Source organism: Lepidochelys kempii, chromosome 1 (genome assembly GCF_965140285.1).
Source record: "Lepidochelys kempii isolate rLepKem1 chromosome 1, rLepKem1.hap1, whole genome shotgun sequence".
In the NCBI taxonomy this organism is placed as follows: domain Eukaryota; kingdom Metazoa; phylum Chordata; order Testudines; family Cheloniidae; genus Lepidochelys; species Lepidochelys kempii.
In genome coordinates this window covers 165,608,242-165,626,644 of record NC_136380.1, presented here as the reverse complement: position 1 = coordinate 165,626,644, position 18,403 = coordinate 165,608,242, and the positions used below count along the sequence as shown (strand labels likewise).

The 18,403-nt window shown below is 41.1% G+C and overlaps 1 protein-coding gene across 5 annotated transcripts in view; it reads left to right on the top strand.

Annotated features, from left to right (window-relative positions):
- IFNAR1 (interferon alpha and beta receptor subunit 1) overlaps window positions 1-13,116 on the top strand; it is a 42,568-nt gene extending 29,452 nt beyond the window's left edge. For 3 of the 5 annotated variants that reach the window (XM_073361946.2, XM_073361936.2, XM_073361929.2), the window contains exons 7-10: window positions 1,777-1,931; window positions 2,977-3,124; window positions 5,069-5,223; window positions 8,886-13,116. In XM_073361946.2, coding sequence (XP_073218047.1) covers window positions 1,777-1,931; window positions 2,977-3,124; window positions 5,069-5,223; window positions 8,886-9,086 — 659 coding nt within the window. In that variant the 3' untranslated portion in view covers window positions 9,087-13,116. The remainder of the gene's footprint in view (window positions 1-1,776; window positions 1,932-2,976; window positions 3,125-5,068; window positions 5,224-8,885) is intronic. The other 2 variants (XM_073361919.2, XM_073361909.2) reach the window with 2 other exon arrangements.
- Window positions 13,117-18,403: the final 5,287 nt, after the last annotated feature.

The following is an 18,403-nucleotide window of genomic DNA, read 5'->3' as shown; positions in this document are numbered from 1 at the left end:
TTTTGTCAGCCTTTCAATGCACAAACAAATAATATAGGCTTATCAGCTTTATCATTAATTTTTTTCAACACCTTTACATTTACTATAAAAGTAAGTGTTTTTTACTTCGAGTTAAGGAGTTTCAACCTGAAAGGCTGAGAAAACATTACCTTATAACAGTGGTCACCAACTGGTTGATTGCTATCTCCAGCAGTGCAATGTGGTTGCCACTAAGGCAGACTCCTTGCCTACTCCTGCCCCAAGCCGCTCCTGGAAGCGGCCAGCGCAGACCTGCAGCCCTAGGGGCGGGGAGCAGAGGTCTACTTCTGCATGCTGCTCCTGCCTGCAGGCACCACCCCTGCCACTCCCATTGGCTGGGAGAGCTGTGCGGGGCGATGCTTTCAGAGAGTGGCAGCATACAGAGCCACGTCCCACCCCCCCACCCTCCCCAGTGGCTGCAGGGGAGCGTTGGCCCCTTCTGGGAGCGGTGTGCGACCAGGATAGGCAGCCTCCACCAACCGGGAGTTGCCAGAGGTAAGTGCTGCCCGGTGGGAGGCCGCACGCCAAACCCCCTCCCAGAGCCTGAACCCCGAGTCCCTTCCTACACCCCAAGCCCCACTCTGAGCCCCCTCCCACAGCCAGCACCCCAAACCCCCTCTTGCACCCCAACCCCTTGCCCCAGCCCAGTGAAAGCGAGCGTGGGGGAGAGGGAGCAATGGAGGGGGGAGTGGGGAGGGCTTTGGGGATAGGGCGGGGCCTTGGGGAAGGGGCGGGCTAGATCCTAAGTTGCCCTTAGATTCAAAAAGTGATTTTGGGCATAAAAACGTTGGAGACCACTGCTTTTCTTATCCTTTTACTGAAGGCTGAAAATCAATAATGCTTCTCACCTGGCTTATACCTCTGGGCGTAAAAGAGGAACTGCTTCCTGATCCAGTTGATCAGTTTAAGAAGCACAAAGACTGTCATAGTTCTTGTAATTGTTGCTGGGTGTAGATGTGAGGGCCTTGCATTTGGGCTTTCCATTGGAGAAGAAATTGGTGGTGGTATGGAGTCTGGGTATATTAGTTCAACTTGTTTGTTTTTATGCTATACACACCAATCTTTGAACACAGGTGATCACAAATAGCATGCATGTAGTCCCTTTTCAGAAATCGCAGTCTATAGATTAGTGTCTGGTTCTCAGGAAGAAGCTCTGCCCCAAGAATTGACTTCAGACAGAGGAAATAAGACCGTGCAAACTCCCCTGCTGTTTGCAACAGATCCCCCAACAGCCTACATACTTTTTCTCAAAAATTAACAATAATACAGCAGTCCTTCAAAGAATGGATAGTGTTTGCACACTAAGGAAAAAATAATTAAGACTAACAGTGCCATCTGGGGACTCTTACATGTTTTTATCCTGCTAGTATAAATAAAAATATTTCCATGTTTTCATTAGCTCTCCCTATTAAATTAAACTATCAAGTAGATATTGCAATGCATGTTTTAAAATTTCAATAGCTGTACTTTGACTGATATATATCACACTTCAAATATCATTCACAGTGTGACTGAAAGTTCAAAAACAACAAATACAATATTAATGCTGAAACATTAGGGTTAAACGTTTACATCATTGTGCCTGCTTTCCCATCTCCCCCTGTTTGTTTTTGTAAATGTACTAGTAAAAGCCAGATATCTAGCCATAAATCTGAAAACCTTTGCTGTTACGGGTTTAATCACAGCCATAACATTTTTTATTTACATGTTTTAGCTAACAGATTTTTAACTTTTTTGTGTGTGTGAAATTGTTTTAAGATGAAATTGGCCCTCCAGGCATAACAGTAAGCTCTAGTGAGGATTCGCTTCGTATCCAGCTCACTCCTCCAGGAGAGTCTGAAAATAAGTCCATGAGTGGATTTTATGACTTATCTTACCGCGTTCTGTACTGGAAAAATTCTTCGGATACTGAGGTAGAAAAACTTTTTCAAACTTCTTTAATTAAAAAGGTATAATAAGTAACGTGTTTTTAATGTTACACTAAGACCTTCCCCCTTAAAAAGTTTAATTTCACAAAGAGCCTTGTATCTTACTTTCTTGTTGCAGAGCTCACATAAAATGTATACATCCCAGCAAGATTTTACATCATAAAGTAGGCAAAGAGATGGTAATATTGGCTTGTTGATGGCAGCTATCCTTCATGATATTGCCTCTGTACAGTCATTTTAGGAATCTTGCATGAATGGCTGCTGATGGATCATTTTTGAGAAGTTGACTGCATGGCTCTCTGGAAGCAGTTTATTTAGGACCTGACCCTGTGCACATTGAAGTCATTGATAAAGCTCCCGTTGACTTCACTGGTGCAGTATCAGGCTTTTAGGGAAAAAAATTACTTCAGTAAGTAACTTCTTTCTGAAGTTCTGTATTGGCAGTTTTATGGCCACTCAGTTCAAAAAACAGTAATTCTTATATCAGTTACTCCAAGAAGGGACAAAAAAGCTGGCATAACACTAGTTCAGTTGTTTTCCTGTTGATCTAAAAATATTCTCTTTTTAAATTCTCAGCACTGAAGTTTGTATGGCATTTCTAGTTAATTCAGAACTGAGATTAGGCTGAATTTCTCTGCATTTATGAATTTGCATATTTTTAGTTGACATTTTGATGTGATTTTCCATTTTTAAACTTGTGTAATAAACTCTTTAACTTTGTTTTACAAGACTACAATAAGAATGCACACATGAAAAGATATCAGAACACTTAAACATACCAGAAAGTTTCCTGTATGTACAGCACAAACTTTGAAGTGTACTATTGCAAACACCTTTTCAAAATAGTGAAAATGGTTGGTTAGTTACTTTCTAAATGTAGTTTTGAAATTGAAACTTTTTTTATTTGAAAGAGTAAAGTATAATTAAAATTATACAAAAAATATATTTTCAGTATTGCATTGCCTACAATTTTAATAGTTGAATCAGTCTGCACTGTTTTTTTAACTTGCATTTCTTATTTTTCTTTCAGGAGAAAATCAAAGAAGAAGAACGGTTATTATTCACAATCTCTGACTTGACACCTTTGGTTTTGTACTGTTTGAAAGTACAAGCATTTTCACCAGCATATAAAAAAGATGGTCATTTTAGTGATGTGGCATGTATTAAAACGCTTGATGGTATGAAAAGTTTAAATATATGTTTGGGATATATTGAAACTCAGTTCAGAAATTTTTATAATTTAGGCTACAATAAAATGACTTAAGCTAAAATATGCAATTACCCCTGGAAAGACACATTTCTCCATATACTGTAAAATGTGAAGTGTAACTATTGTGAATTGTGACATCAAAAATCAGCATGATTTAACTTACACTAGTTACTTGGGATGTTCCATGAAAATAAAAGTAAATGCAAATCAAAATTAAGTTAGAAAAGTATTAATTATACTGTAGGTGATACTTTCAAGTTTATTGTATTGTGTCTTAATCCAACCTATTCCTGGAGAGTTTAAAAGATCCTGTATGGTAAGAAGGGAGCAAAGTGTATAGTTCATCACTGAGTGAAATCCCATCCATGTACAGATGGCCAGCATAGGGGATTATTTTTGTCCTATGTGAACATAAAGGGATGACGATTGTAGAATTTCTAACTGACCTTATGGCTAGAAATGTTTTCAAATATTAAAATTGTCTAAGAGTAACTATCACCCATATGAACATTGCCTATTACATACTGGCACTTATAATCCCCAAATGTGGCCTTTTTTTTCCTCTATAAGCAATCTATTTAATTCCTTTTATTCTTATCCATTTTACTATTCTTTGGATTTTTTTTTTTCTCCACAGTAAGGAGCCTACATCTGTAGTCAGGATCCAAGCATGCCATCCAACACTCTCAATAAAGAGAAATTGTTTCATTGGTCTTGCATATAATGCCCCATACATCAGACTGTAGGATTTTGTTTTTACATCACTTATCTGGAAGTGGAAAGTACTGGCTGCATTGCCTGTAGCTTTTGAAAGTATATTCAGAATGCAGACAGCTAATGAAAGGGAGAAAAGATGATGGAAGAAAATGATCATATTCCAGAGTAGAATGGGTGAAACACTTGTAGTAAATTCCAGGTTCCTCAAAAGAGATTATTCTCTGTTGCTTACAATTCTTTGGAATTAAGAGCTGGATTCTGCCAGCCTTACTCATGTTAAAACACTTAGTATCTTATTCCACAAATCTACCTGATGCCAGTGGAAAATCCACTTGATCCTGCCGGGTGCTGAGAATTCTGGCCCTGATTATTTCAATGGTCTACATACCTGCTTAAAGTTAAGCACACACTGCAGTGCTTTGCTGATTGAGGTACATGACAAGATGAAGCCTTAAATAGAGAACACAATATCCTGATTAAAGGCAGCAGAATATGGTCTTGTGACAAGCTGCTGGGAATACCTAGAGCTGCGAGACACTGCTACTACCCCTTTGCATCTGAGCCTAAACTTAATTTTTTTAAGTGTTCGTATTTCTTCAGTAGGTGAATTTCTTAAAATATGTTTGTCCCATTAATGCTTAAACCAAATTATTGTGGAGTTTGTTGCCACAGGAAGTCACTGAAGCCAGGAATTTAACAAGTTTCCAAAAGGGATTGGATGTCAAGAATATCCAGAGTTGTTAATGATAAATTTTGGAAGAGATATTAAACTTCATGCTTCAAAGTTTAGGGCAATCTCAACTAGTAATCAGGAAGACACCTATGTGAGGGGCAGATTGTCCCACATCTGCCTACTGTGCGGTTCTTACATTTTACTCTGGAGCATCTGTACTGGCCACTGTCAGACAGGGACCTGAACTAGATGGACCTTCATTTTTGATCCAAAATGGCAGTTTCTATGTACCTAAATATGGTGCCTAAAACCTTTTTGCTTTGTTTCAGTAGAATGCTCTAAGCTATTGGGATGGTGTGAGGATTTATTCATATTCATGTAATGCTTTCAAGAAGTAAAACACTGTAAATATAAAGTTTTATGGTGTAGTCTTTACATTGTATATAATCTTTAAATATAGAGATCTTGGTGATAGGACACTTCATGAATACTTAGATTAATGATTATTCTTTTATTTTTTAGATAAAACTTCACCTTGGACTATTTTGAAAACCTTTGTAATAGCCATGATTGGCTTCTTCTGTTTTGCATCATTTTTAATTTTTGGTATATATTATATATCTAGACGGATCAGATATGCGTTCTTTCCATCATGCAAACCTCCTTCAAACATAGAGGTAAGATTTTGACTATCTTTCCAAGAATGTAACTATTCAAGGATCAAAGAACAGTAGAATGTCATCACATAATATATCTGATTCATTGTTTTAAAGAATAGTGTCTCTGTATTTCATAGTGTCAGGGAGACTTGCCAGGATTAGATACCAAGAGTTTAATGATAAAGTATGTGAATTAGTCTGATCTCTTGTGATTATCACAGATTTAGAGAAATCAGTAATAAACAGATATTTCAATTTGTATGGAAAAAAGGGGAAAACATATTGAAAGTCATTACAAAATAATGTTTTAGGATTTCTGCCTTGTCAAGCTGACCCAAAGAAGGGAAAAGCCCGTATCAAATTTTATTTTTAAATAAAGGAATGCCTTTGTGCAAATGTTTTTCTTCCAAGCTTCAGGTTTTGCTTTTAAAAAAAACCTACTTTTTATGGGACATTACATCCTCTAGTAGCTGATGCATAAAGAATAAGTGGAGTAGATGAGAATGAAGAAAGTTCGTGGGGAGTGCTCCTTTCACATGAGTTCCTCTGAGTCTCCAACTCCTATTCTTTTCTCCTCTGCCACCCAACACTCCTAACTGCACTGTGGTTGATCAATGAGGAGCTTAATTTTTGTAGCTTGTTCTGTAGGTGTGCAACATGTTTTAATCAATTCTAGAAAAGTAGACCAGAGAAATGTTATGATTTTAAATGGAAAAATTTGTTTTATGGCTGACTGACTAGGATATTGATCCTGTATCCATTCTTATTCAATATATTTTAGAATCTTTACTACACTTAAAATCTATGGGTCTGTCTGTTTCCTCACTTAGTCCACTTGGGAGCAGTAGCAATTTTTCATTTACCTATTAATGATAACTATTTTTTTTCATATAACTGTTAAAAGGTTTTGCAGGGTTTATTGAACTAGTATCTACCAGTAGGAAATCCAGTTCCTCCATGGGATCTAAACTTGGTATTAACACAATTATCTGCACCCTTCAAACCTCTCTCTCCATAAAAACAACTTTATAATAGGAGTTAGTCTATCTAGAAGAATTATGGAACTACATGTTTTGATGGTAGATCCTCTTTCTACTGTTTTTTCATAAGGACAAGGTTATACGTAGTCCTCACCCCAAGTTTATCCCAAAGTAATTTCAGATTTTCATGGTAATCAGTATACTGGTTGTCTTTCCTGGATCTTATGCTCATAAAGGTGAGTGTAGATTAGTGTTCAGACATAGTTTTATTATCTGGCTAGAACTAAGGAGTTTAGGCCTTTCCCAAATGGTTCATTTCCTGTGCTGGAAACTTTAGGGGCTGAGCTGTTTCTGCACAGTCCTTGTCTAGATGGGCTAGAGAGCATATAGAGTAGAGTTAAGATCTCTGCTCTCTCACTTCCTGCTGGTCTCAGAACTCTCTCAACTAGAGTGGTTGGTACCTGTGTGGCATGTTAGGCATGTTCCTCTTTTTGAAATATGTAAGCTGCAATTTGGGGTTCATGTCTCACTTTCATTAAACATTTCAGTTTAAATATGGTATCTAGATCTGATGCTCAGTTTGACAGAGCAGTGTTTTCAATCTGTATGTAATTAGGACACCATGTGCCTCCATCCTTAATTTGGCAAGTAGTATTTAACAATCTCATGAGAGGGAATGTTCAGCAGAAACTCAACAACAAAAAAAGTTGGTTACTTGTAACCAAAGTTCTTTGACATGGATTCTGTGTATTCTCACTCCCTGCCCACCTTCCTCCTTCTGTGGAGTCCTAATTAATGCCTTGCCCCATAAAGGGACTGTGTCCCTTTTTATAGCCTCGCTCTCAGAACATGCTCAAATGCTGATGGCAGGCTTAGGAGGGGCACACAAGCACTCTGGCACTGCCACAAGAAAGTCCACTGTCCAAGTTGCACCAGTCAGTGCATCCCACGAGTGTGAATATGCAGAATCCATCTCAAACTCCAGTTACAAGTAAGTAATTTTCATTTTCCCCTTCAGGGTTGATGAGATGAAGTTCTTTGACTTCACCCATCCGTCCAGTTGTGGAACGGTATGATGAAAGGAATGTGGTTACATCCCCTTACTGTCTTCTAGTAACATCAGAAATGATGGAGCACAAATATCTTGTAAGGGAGGGATGCCACTGGCACTTTCTCCCACCCAAACCATAACCCTGTGGTCATTTAAGCTGCAGTGACTGAAACCAGGAGTAGGTGAGGCTCAGGGGTAACTACGTTGAGGACTGTATGCAAGTAGTCATGGAACAAAAGGAAGCCTTTTTTTCTTCCTTCCAAATCATAAGCTCCGCTTTTACCTCAAAATAGTTCCCACCGTCATGGGGTAGTTCCTATAAACTCTCTTCAGTCTGTACATATTCAGGTAGTGTTTGTATGGAAAAATACTTTTTAAAGTTGTATTGTTGTTCACATAAAACTTAGGTTTGCTTGAGAGTGCCCTTTTCCTCCACGTGCACCTTCACAAGATGCACACATTATGGCTCACAGCATTCAAATACTAAAGTGTAGCAAGAATCAGCTTTCACAGTACTCTCCCAGTTGCCTCTGAGAACGTTATACCGTTGACAAGGTGGCATGTCACTTGGACAGTGTATCTTGTTCCCAGCGCACTTCTGCCTCAGTGGAGCCCTTAGCATGTACAGTACATAGTGCTTTACAAACATTATTAGTATCAGTCAAGTTGTAACTTAAACAATATATCTACTATCAAATTATCTGTAAATTGAATTGTAAGGCAAAATTTCAGCTGTTTGCATCAATTGTAGGCTGGTAACACAGTTCATGTAATGCTTTATTTATAAGTGTCCCCTTCATAGGAAGGGATTTTAAATATTTTAGTCTAGGGTTGAGTTAACTGTTCACTATTTGTAAAGTACCGAGGGGCATAAGACTAGATGGAACTCCTTCCCTTATCTAAGTGCCCCAGCACCCACTGTCTCTCTATTTCAAATTTTTCCTCAGAACCTTTTCTCCCCTTGCAAAGCATGCAAATGCTAATCCACATCAGTTTAAAACAAAAAATGAACCTACCTATTACCACCACTTCCCTGTCCCCAAATCCGCTAAGTTCTGTCTCTGGGTCTCAAAGTGTGTACTTGTGGTGTTGATGTAGTAGCTCCCTGCTCCAAAAGGCTAGAGTCTGTATGATCTTTTGTCTTTTATATTTTGCTGAGCACACTGTGTAAGTGGTTAATACTTATTAGCACAGTAAAAAAAAAATGAGAAAAATTAGTTATGGCCATATAGACTGATAGACTTTAAGGCCAGAAGGAACCACCATGATCATCTAGTTTGACCTGCACTTTGCAGGCCACAGAACCTCACCCACCCACTCCTCTAATAGACCCATAACCTCTGGCTGAGTTACTGAAGTTCTCAAATCATGATTTAAAGACTTCAAGTTACCAAGAATCCACCATTTATACTAGTTTAGGGACATATCTAGAGACATTTTGTAATACTTGTCTGTATTTACAACCTTTATGGGTAAGTTATTAATGCCTTTAAAAAAAAAAAGGTTCCATACCATAAGTAGAGACATCATTGTACTACAGAATATAATGGGAACAAGACTGCAAAGAGCTGCATTAACCAAAGCCATATTTAAGCTTATAACTAATCATTTTGTTTTTCCTCTCTCCTTCCATTCTCCCCTATCTGCAGTGCCTTGGTGGACAACCTTTCAACAGTCCGTATCTGTCAACTTCAGAGGAGCCAACAGAAAATTGTTGTATAATTGAGAGTATTGTTATAGAGGAAACAAATCAAACTGATTTTAAAGACTACAAACCCTCTAAACAGAGCACTCGAGATTCAGGAAATTATTCTAATGATGATGATACTTCTGGAACTAAAGTGTTATAAGAAATGCTAGACCTGGAAACAGCATAACTAAAAATAACCTCAGACTTGAGACTGGCAGCCGAACTAGCATTTTGCTGTTCTCATTACATATGGAAGAGTCTTTGCCTTACAAAGGCAGGCTGATGTCATACTGTTGGTCCCAAAGCTTCCGGTTTTGCTTTTCAGTAGTGCAAAATTATGTAAATGTGAGGAACAAATATTACTACTGCTCCTCCAGAAAAAGGATATTCTTCTGGCATACCAGTTTGGTTGGTATTTGGTACTAGTCTTTCTGTTTACCGTGTGGATCCTGATAATATCAGGAAAAGTCCTGTGATGTCTCCACAGAAAAGACAATCTTCGCCCATCTATGTTGCTGGTAGTAGATGCCAACGTATGTAGACACCAGTCTCAAAAGAGAACTCTGCTAAGCTTCCTTAAGCCTGCTCTTGGAACTCCTGGTGCCAGTGGTCCATTGTACATGCTGGTGTCAATTCTGTGAACTTTAATCTTATTGCTATCAATATGGCCTCCTCCCAGACAATTCAGCTAGCTTAGCTAACGTACAGAGGTAGAGACAGAAAAGGGATTTTTCTCAGCTAAATATTAGCTGGAGAAGTTAAAGGAAAATAGTGGATGCTTGTTGTAAGAATAGTTTTGGGCGACTTTTTCTTGATCGTTCTAGCCTAACAAGCACTACATCCAGAATAAAGCAGTGATCTTCCAGATTAGATGTGCATAAAAGCAAAATCTCAGCCCTGTAAGAACAGAACAAATTCTATTATGCACTTTAATGCCAAGCAAGTTAGGGAGCTTATACTTGTGTCTGTTTAGTAACCAGATGCCCATAAGCTGTAACATTCTTACCCACAACTGAGATGTACTTAAATGTGATATTCTTTCCTACATTTGAAAATAACAAACATTTTATTTTCAACTTGTTCTTGAATTCCTACTGATCATAAATGAAGGGCAAACACACAACCATCAAATGGAAATGGCTTTGGAAAACTGGATCCTTTCAATCCCCCGCAATAGAGCCAAATGATTGCTAAAATTTATAAACCTGAATCCAACTGATTTTAATGTTGTGGTGCCACAAATACATATCTAGATATTGGTATGGTTGAATCATCTTTGAAGCATACACACAGAGGAATTATTTAAAGCAATGATTTTTGTATGTTGCTGGGGTAGATTAGTTTTCTCATTATGATTGCGCTGCAATTACTAGTTTGATCTATAATTCCTCTGGACTGACAGAATGGCAAGAATATTCACCATTTACAAATTTTTCCAGCTCAGATCTTATTTTATCAGTGAGTTCTTGTTTATACAAAACATGATACATTCTGCACTGACACCTGAAAAAAATTTACTCCAGTCTTGTGGATAATTTTTCCACTCTTATTCTTGTCATATGGGATTTTAAAAATAGTTTCCTGTTTTATGGGGAAAGTTGACTTGGCGTAAGAACCAGGATACGTTCTTTCAGCTTGCATGTAAATTTATAACTTGCTATAGGTGATTGTTGGTTTCTGTCAAAATTTGAATATTTTTGATGTCTAAGATCTAAGTGAGTGTTCCCAGCTCAATCCTCGGTACTTATTGGACAGGATAATATGTTTTATAGGATAGTTTTTTTTCCCCAGCATAGTTCTGCTTAGTCCTGTGACAGTGAGGCTGGAATTGCTTAGGATAATAACCTGTAGTTAGAAAGGAAAATACAGCATTTGGACATGACGTGAATTTTCCTCTAACTACTTCTAGATTTGGGGAACGTTCATTATTTTACCTTTTGGCACTTTGAGCAAAGTAGAAATGTTTTTCTTGTGTCTCCCTCTCCTCTACCATTCCCTTCCCTTTGCACACCTCACCCCACCCGAAATCAGGTGGGTTATTTTTTTTAATGCCCTTGTGAACGTTTGGCAAATTTGTTTCCTAACGTTGGTAAATTGAAAATAACCAGACATCCCTTGAGCTTTTGAATTGTTTGTTTTTTTACTATAGGAGTCTAGGAGGATACATGTGTAAGCCATGCCCACCTCATGTGGCACTTTGTCACTAGTGGTGGCTAGACCACAGAGATTAATTTATAGCTCCCAAGAGATGCATTGGAATAGCCCAGTCTTTGCCCCATTCGTTGGCCCAGCCTCCTGTGTCTGGTGGTGGCCAGCGCCAGATGTTTTAGAAGTAGACATAAAACATCCCTAATTCACCTAATTGGCTCTATTACAACAAACACTTTTGGTTTTAGATCAAAAAAATTTTCAAGAAGCAGGTGGAGGAAAAAACACCTTTAGCTTTTGCAGGTAACTAGCCTTGGAGAAGGCAGTGTTGTCTCCTTTTTGGAACAGAGAACTTGGAGTCAGAATTGCCTGGGTTCAATGTAAAGTTTTATCAATTAGTGTGACCTTGAGCAAATCACTTAATAGCTGTACCTCAGTTTGTGACGGTGCTGGGAGAGCCTTAGATTAAAGGAGCTATAAAACTGTATCATACATACAAATTGTAATTGGATATAGTTTTGCATCTCTTCCTCTTGTTTATGCAGCCGTTAGTGCTTTGTGCTGCAGATGTACCTCCTGGGACTACTTTCCCCCAAAAAAGTTATTTTGAAAATAGCATTTCTTAATCATAGCCTATTTCTTCAGCAGTATTTAAGTTTGGAACACATTCTTCCATTTTGGGGGATTTTTTGTCTTCCTTTGTTTTGTTTTTCTCTTCTAAGGAGAACACTTCAGTTGATATTTCAATGGCTAATGGTGAAGTATTACTTTTGGAAATGGATCGTTTACTAGTGAGACAGATTTGGTTGGCTCCATGTGTTATGACCGTTTTCCAAAGATTGTGTTTAATATGATGGATTTCACTGTAAATAATCAAACTGTTGATGGCTGAAAAATCTCTGAAAGTTACAGGTGTAAGGCTAGCTTAGGCAACTTCCTCTGACTTCAGTGGGAATTGCACATGTGTATATGAAACTTGTACTATAGTTTCATCCTACTGTATATTTGGTAGTACATTCATTGTATTGCTGATCTGTTCACCACTTTAAATATCACAGCAGCAGATGCTCTGTAGCACCCCCTTGTGGTTGGGTTTTCACCATTGCAGCAGCTCTGCTTCAGTTTTTCCCCTTCTCAGATCCCTGGCTGGGCTTGTTTATTGGCACAAGTGTAAATTTCCAGTTCCCCAACTGCCCAGCCAGAATTATTTGGCCCTTGGGACTTTTGCCCTCTGCAGCCTCCTCTTTCTAAGACCACTTTAAGAACAGTCCCAAGCCAAACCAATAATGCACAGATCCTCTTTAAATCTGCTCTTCCTGGGCTCTTTTTCGTGAGACAGTATTAAGTACAGTCCCCAGCAAAATTAATAAATGGCAGATCCACCCACCCCTTCCCAAATGGTGCCTCCCCAGGCTGTCCCCAGAGGCAGACTCCTTTACTGATCCCAAGATTACTTATTTTCCCCACCACGCTGGCACTTTTTCCTCTTTCTTTTCTAAATAACTATCTGATTTTATGACACATGCCCCCCATTAGAAGGTACTTAACTGACCACAGATGGACAGGGCCTGTTCCCTTTTAAGGCATCAATCACAGCCGTAACAGTTAGTTTTTGACTTCTCTGCAGTCTTTCTGGAAGTATATTCTTAGTGATAGGTCCTGTGCCTCCACTTTTTCCACAGAAAGCCCCACTACTCCAAGGCTGGTTCCTTAACTTCAGCACCTCTTTCTCACCATGCCCGTCAGCAAGTCCAAAGGCGTTTGGACACCTGTTGGAGACTTAGCCATTTGGGAGCTATGCAAACAGCAGATGTTTGCATTGACACAGGACAGCCTTTTCAAAGCAGGATATTTATTAGACAACAGGAATACATAGAATCATAGAATATCAGGGTTGGAAGGGACCTCAGGAGGTTATCTAGTCCAACCTCCTGCTCAAAGCAGGACCAATCCCCAACTAACTCATCCCAGCCAGGGCTTTGTTAAGCCTGACCTTAAAAATATCTAAGGAAGGAGATTCCACCACCTCCCTAGGTAACGCATTCCAGTGTTTCACCACCCTCCTAGTGAAAAAGTTTTTCCTAATATCCAACCTAAACCTCCCCCACTGCAACTTGAGACCATTACTCCTTGTTCTGTCATCTGCTACCACTGAGAACAGTCTAGATCCATCCTCTTTGGAACCCCCTTTCAGGTAGTTGAAAGCAGCTATCAAATCCCCCCTCATTCTTCTCTTCTGTAGACTAAACAATCCCAGTTCCCTCAGCCTATCCTCATAAGTCATGTGTTCCAGTCCCCAAATCATTTTTGTTGCCTTCCGCTGGACGTCTTCCAATTTTTCCACATCCTTCTTGTAGTGTGGGGCCCAAAACTGGACACAGTACTCCAGATGAGGCCTCACCGATGTCGAATAGAGGGGAACGATCACGTCCTTCGATCTGCTGACAATGCCCCTACGTATACATCCCAAAATGCCATTGGCCTTCTTGGCAACAAGGGCACACTGTTGACTCATATCCAGCTTCTTGTCCACTGTAATCCCTAGGTCCTTTTCTGCAGAACTGCTACCGAGCCATTCGGTCCTTAGTCTGTAGCAGTGCATGGGGTTCTTCCGTCCTAAGTGCAGGACTCTGCACTTGTCCTTGTTGAACCTCATCAGATTTCTTTTGGCCCAATCCTCTAATTTGTCTAGGTCCCTCTGTATCCTATCCCTACCCTCCAGCGTATCTACCTCTCCTCCAAGTTTAGTGTCATCTGCAAACTTGCTGAGGGTGCAATCCACACCATCCCCCAGATCATTTATGAAGATATTGAACAAAACCGGCCCGAGGACCGACCCTTGGGTCACTCCACTTGATACCGGCTGCCAACTAGACATGGAGCCATTGATCACTACCCGTTGAGCCCGACAATCTAGCGAACTTCCTATCCACCTTATAGTCCATTTATCCAGCCCATATTTCATTAACTTGCTGGCAAGAATACTGTGGGATACCGTGTCAAAAGCTTTGCTAAAGTCAAGGAACAACACGTCCACTGCTTTCCCCTCATCCACAGAGCCAGTTATCTCGTCATAGAAGGCAATTAGATTAGTCAGGCATGACTTGCCCTTGGTGAATCCATGCTGACTGTTCCTGATCACTTTCCTCTCCTCTAAGTGCTCCAGAATTGATTCCTTGAGGACCTGCTCCATGATTTTTCCAGGGACTGAGGTGAGGCTGACTGGCCTGTAGTTCCTAGGATCCTCCTCCTTCCCTTTTTTAAAGATGGGCACTACATTAGCCTTTTTCCAGTCGTCTGGGACTTCCCCCGATCGCCATGAGTTTTCAAAGATAATGGCCAATGGCTCTGCAATCACATCCGCCAACTCCTTTAGCACTCTCAGATGCAGCGCATCTGGTCCCATGGACTTGTGCTCGTCCAGCTTTTCTAAATAGTCCCGATCCATTTCTTTTTCCACAGAGGGCTGATCACCTCCTCCCCATGCTGTGCTGCCCAGTGCAGTAGTCTGGGAGCTGACCTTGTTCATGAAGACAGAGGCAAAAAAAGCATTGAGTACATTAGCTTTTTCCACATCCTCTGTCACTAGGTTGCCTCCTCATTCAGTAAGGGGCCCACACTTTCCTTGACTTTCTTCTTGTTGCTAACATACCTGAAGAAACCCTTCTTGTTACTCTTAACATCTCTTGCTAGCTGCAACTCCAGGTGTGATTTGGCCTTCCTGATTTCACTCCTGCATGCCCAAGCAATATTTTTATACTCTTCCCTGGTCATTTGTCCAATCTTCCACTTGTAAGCTTCTTTTTTGTGTTCAAGATCAGCAAGGATTTCACTGTTAAGCCAAGCTGGTCGCCTGCCATATTTACTGTTCTTTCTACACATCGGGATGGTTTGTCCCTGTAACCTCAATAAAGATTCTTTAAAATACAGCCAGCTCTCCTGGACTCCTTTCCCCCTCATGTTGTTTTCCCAGGGGATCCTGCCCATCAGTTCCCTGAGGAAGTCAAAGTCTGCTTTTCTGAAGTCCAGGGTCCGTATTGTGCTGTTCTCCTTTCTTCCCTGTGTCAGGATCTTGAACTCGACCATCTCATGGTCACTGCCTCCCAGGTGTCCATCCACTTTTGCTTCCCCTACTAATTCTTCCTGGTTTGTGAGCAGCAGGTCAAGAAGAGCTCTGCCCCTAGTTGGTTCCTCCAGCACTTGCACCAGGAAATTGTCCCCTACCCTTTCCAAAAACTTCCTGGATTGTCTGTGCACCGCTGTATTGCTCTCCCAGCAGATATCAGGGTGATTGAAGTCTCCCATGAGAACCAGGGCCTGCGATCTAGTAACTTCCGTGAGTAGCTGGAAGAAAGTCTCGTCCACCTCATCCCCCTGGTCCGGTGGTCTATAGCAGGCTCCCACCACGACATCACCCTTGTTGCTCACACTTCTAAACTTAATCCAGAGACACTCAGGATTTTATGCAGTTTCATAATTGAGCTCTGAGCAGTCATACTGCTCCCTTACATACAGTGCAACTCCCCCACCTTTTCTGCCCTGCCTGTCCTTCCTGAACAGTTTATATCCATCCATGACAGTACTCCAGTCATATATGTTATCCCACCAAGTCTCTGTTATTCCAATCACATCATAATTCCTTGACTGTGCCAGGACTTCCAGTTCTCCTTGCTTGTTTCCCAGGCTGCTTGCATTTGTGTATAGGCACTTGAGATAACTTGCTGATTGTCCCTCTTTCTCAGTATGAGGCAGGAGCCCTGCCCTCTTGCACGCTCCTGCTTTCTCCTGGTATCCCACTTCCCCACTTACCTCAGGGCTTTGGTCTCCTTCTCCCGGTGAACCTAGTTTAAAGCCCTCCTCACTAGGTTAGCCAGCCTGCTTGTGAAGATGTTCTTCCATTTCTCTCCATTAGGTGGAGCCCATCTCTGCCTAGCACTCCTCCTTCTTGGAACACCATAGTCTTTAAGTACACTGGGTTAAAATGGTAAAGCAAAACCTCAATGTATAACTGCATCCTAACTTATCAGGTTGTCCTTACTTAGTTAGGCAGCTCTCTTTGCTCTGGCCTAGAAGGCAAATTGCACATTTGCAGCAAACCTCTCTGACTCTGTGGGCATGTTACATAGCAAAAACAAAAAAGCAAAAAAAACCCTCAACCGCCAGTCCCAGAGCCTGGGTGAAGTGACTCTGGCTCCCAGGGCTCAGGCTGTGAGGCTAAAATTAGCCATGTAGATGTTTGGAATCGGACTGGAGCCCAGGCTCTGAGACCCTTCTGCCTCACTGGATCTCAGAACCTGGGCTCTAGCCCAAGCTCAAATGTCTGTTTCTAGCCCCATAGTGTGAGCCCAGCAAGACCAAGTCAGTTGACCTGGGCTCTGAGACTTGCTGCCATGGGGTTTGTTTTGTTTAGATGTACCCTGTGTGTCTCAGTCAGTCATCGTCTATCCTCTTTTCACTGATCCCCACCTCCTGACGATGTTCCCCAGCTAATACAACCCCCTCCCTTTTCTAGGATCTTTGAAGCTTTCTAATATTTTAGTGTTCCCTTTGATCCCTCTCCTGTCAGCTTTGGCCAAACAGTTATGTCACCGGGGCTGGGGCCAAGGAGTTGCCTTTTCCCTGATATAATCCTGGCTTTTGTTTTGTTTGTGTGGGATGTTCCTTTTCTTGGCTATTGTTTTACCTTTCCTACTTGGTTCCTCTAACACACCTTTTCAAGTAGCATAGCAAGTAACCCATCATGAACAAACACCCATAGCCATACACCTTATTCATAAATGACATCTTTTAGTTTGTCACAATCTGCAAAACTCTTTTGCAGTCTGATGCATTATTGCTTTGTCATCTTCCAGCTGAAATTGGATAGTTAGCATGCAATTCTAAACTATGCATTGGAGAGGGAGAGAAGACACAACTTCAGAGAACTGGAAGAGCTCCTTTGAATGCTAGGGACTTCATACAGGGTGGCGCATTAGATTTGAATGGTGAAGAAATTTCATGCGGTCTCAAAGGTGGCCAACATTTTTCTCAGGTCATCATCTTCTCTAGCTGAGGTGTAGCAAGGTGTGGTGTTGCCTTAGCCTGACTTAACACTTTCTTACATGGATGGCCCAATACATCTTGATGCTTGTGCTGGCTTCATTGCTTTTCTTAACATGCTGGTGTATGCCGATGTTCTGCTGCCTTCTCAGCTCAGTAAACATCAGAATGTCTAAGCGCAGTTCAGTGCACTTTTCTTGCAGTAGCACTGACACCACTTTACTGTTCCTGCTTTCTATGCTGAGGATACACTTATGGGTTTTGCAACCAAAAGCTGACACTTCCCGGTGCACTGTGAACTACCTGTGCTTTCCATGGCTTGTGTGGTGCAATAATAGGGTGCAATAAGGCTTGCTTTTTTTTTTAAAAAACTTGGTGTTGTCACCTAGTGAGCTGTCACAACAAGTCTTCATTTTCTAGGAGCAGCATTTCCTTTGAAATAGTTACATGCAATAGGCATGTAAGACTCATATGGACATATTGGCATAACCAGATAAGAATGAGGCATATGCTAGTCACAGGAGATGTCTTTAATTTTGTGTGCCTATTTTGGACTCGGATCAGCACATGAAGCTTATGAAATGCCTTATGACCTGCTCAAAGACAATGGGAGTATTCCACTTTGAATTTTTGGATTCAACCAGGACAACTCTATCCTACAGTATAGGTGAAGGATGTCGGTGGTCACAACCATCTCAGACTGTTTGGTTCCACATGATAGAATTCCCAACAGAGGCTTGATTTGGTGGGATCAAATAGATAATTTCAGTTGAGGCATATACTTTCATGTGCTGCCTGCCCAAATTAATATTCAGATGTGTTCCATGAAGGTTGGAAAACCCATGTACATGGATATTCTCTTTAGGAATTTAATACTACCAGGTTCCATATTGCTGTCTCGGAAATGAGGATGTGGGGGGATATTCCTGACTTCTAGAAATCAGATGTTCAGAAGATTTGTGTAGCAGATGGAACACTCAACCCAACGGCACCGCATGCTGGTCATCCGGGAATTAACTCAATTCCAGCACTCGGAGCACCTCCTGCTGACCTGTGTCTCTCCTGCCTCAGACCACCATGTCCCTCCCGGACCCATGACCCTTACCCTGGGGTTCTGCCCCACGGCAGTCACACACTCTGGGTCTCTCCTCCCAGGGGAACCCCCAACCGTCTATACCCACCTTGCCTCAGTGGCTACTGCCAGTCTGCCCAGTCATCATCTAGCCCCCTTTCTCTGGGGCAGACTGCAGTCTGTAACGGCCACTCATCACTGGCAAGGGGGTTGGACCA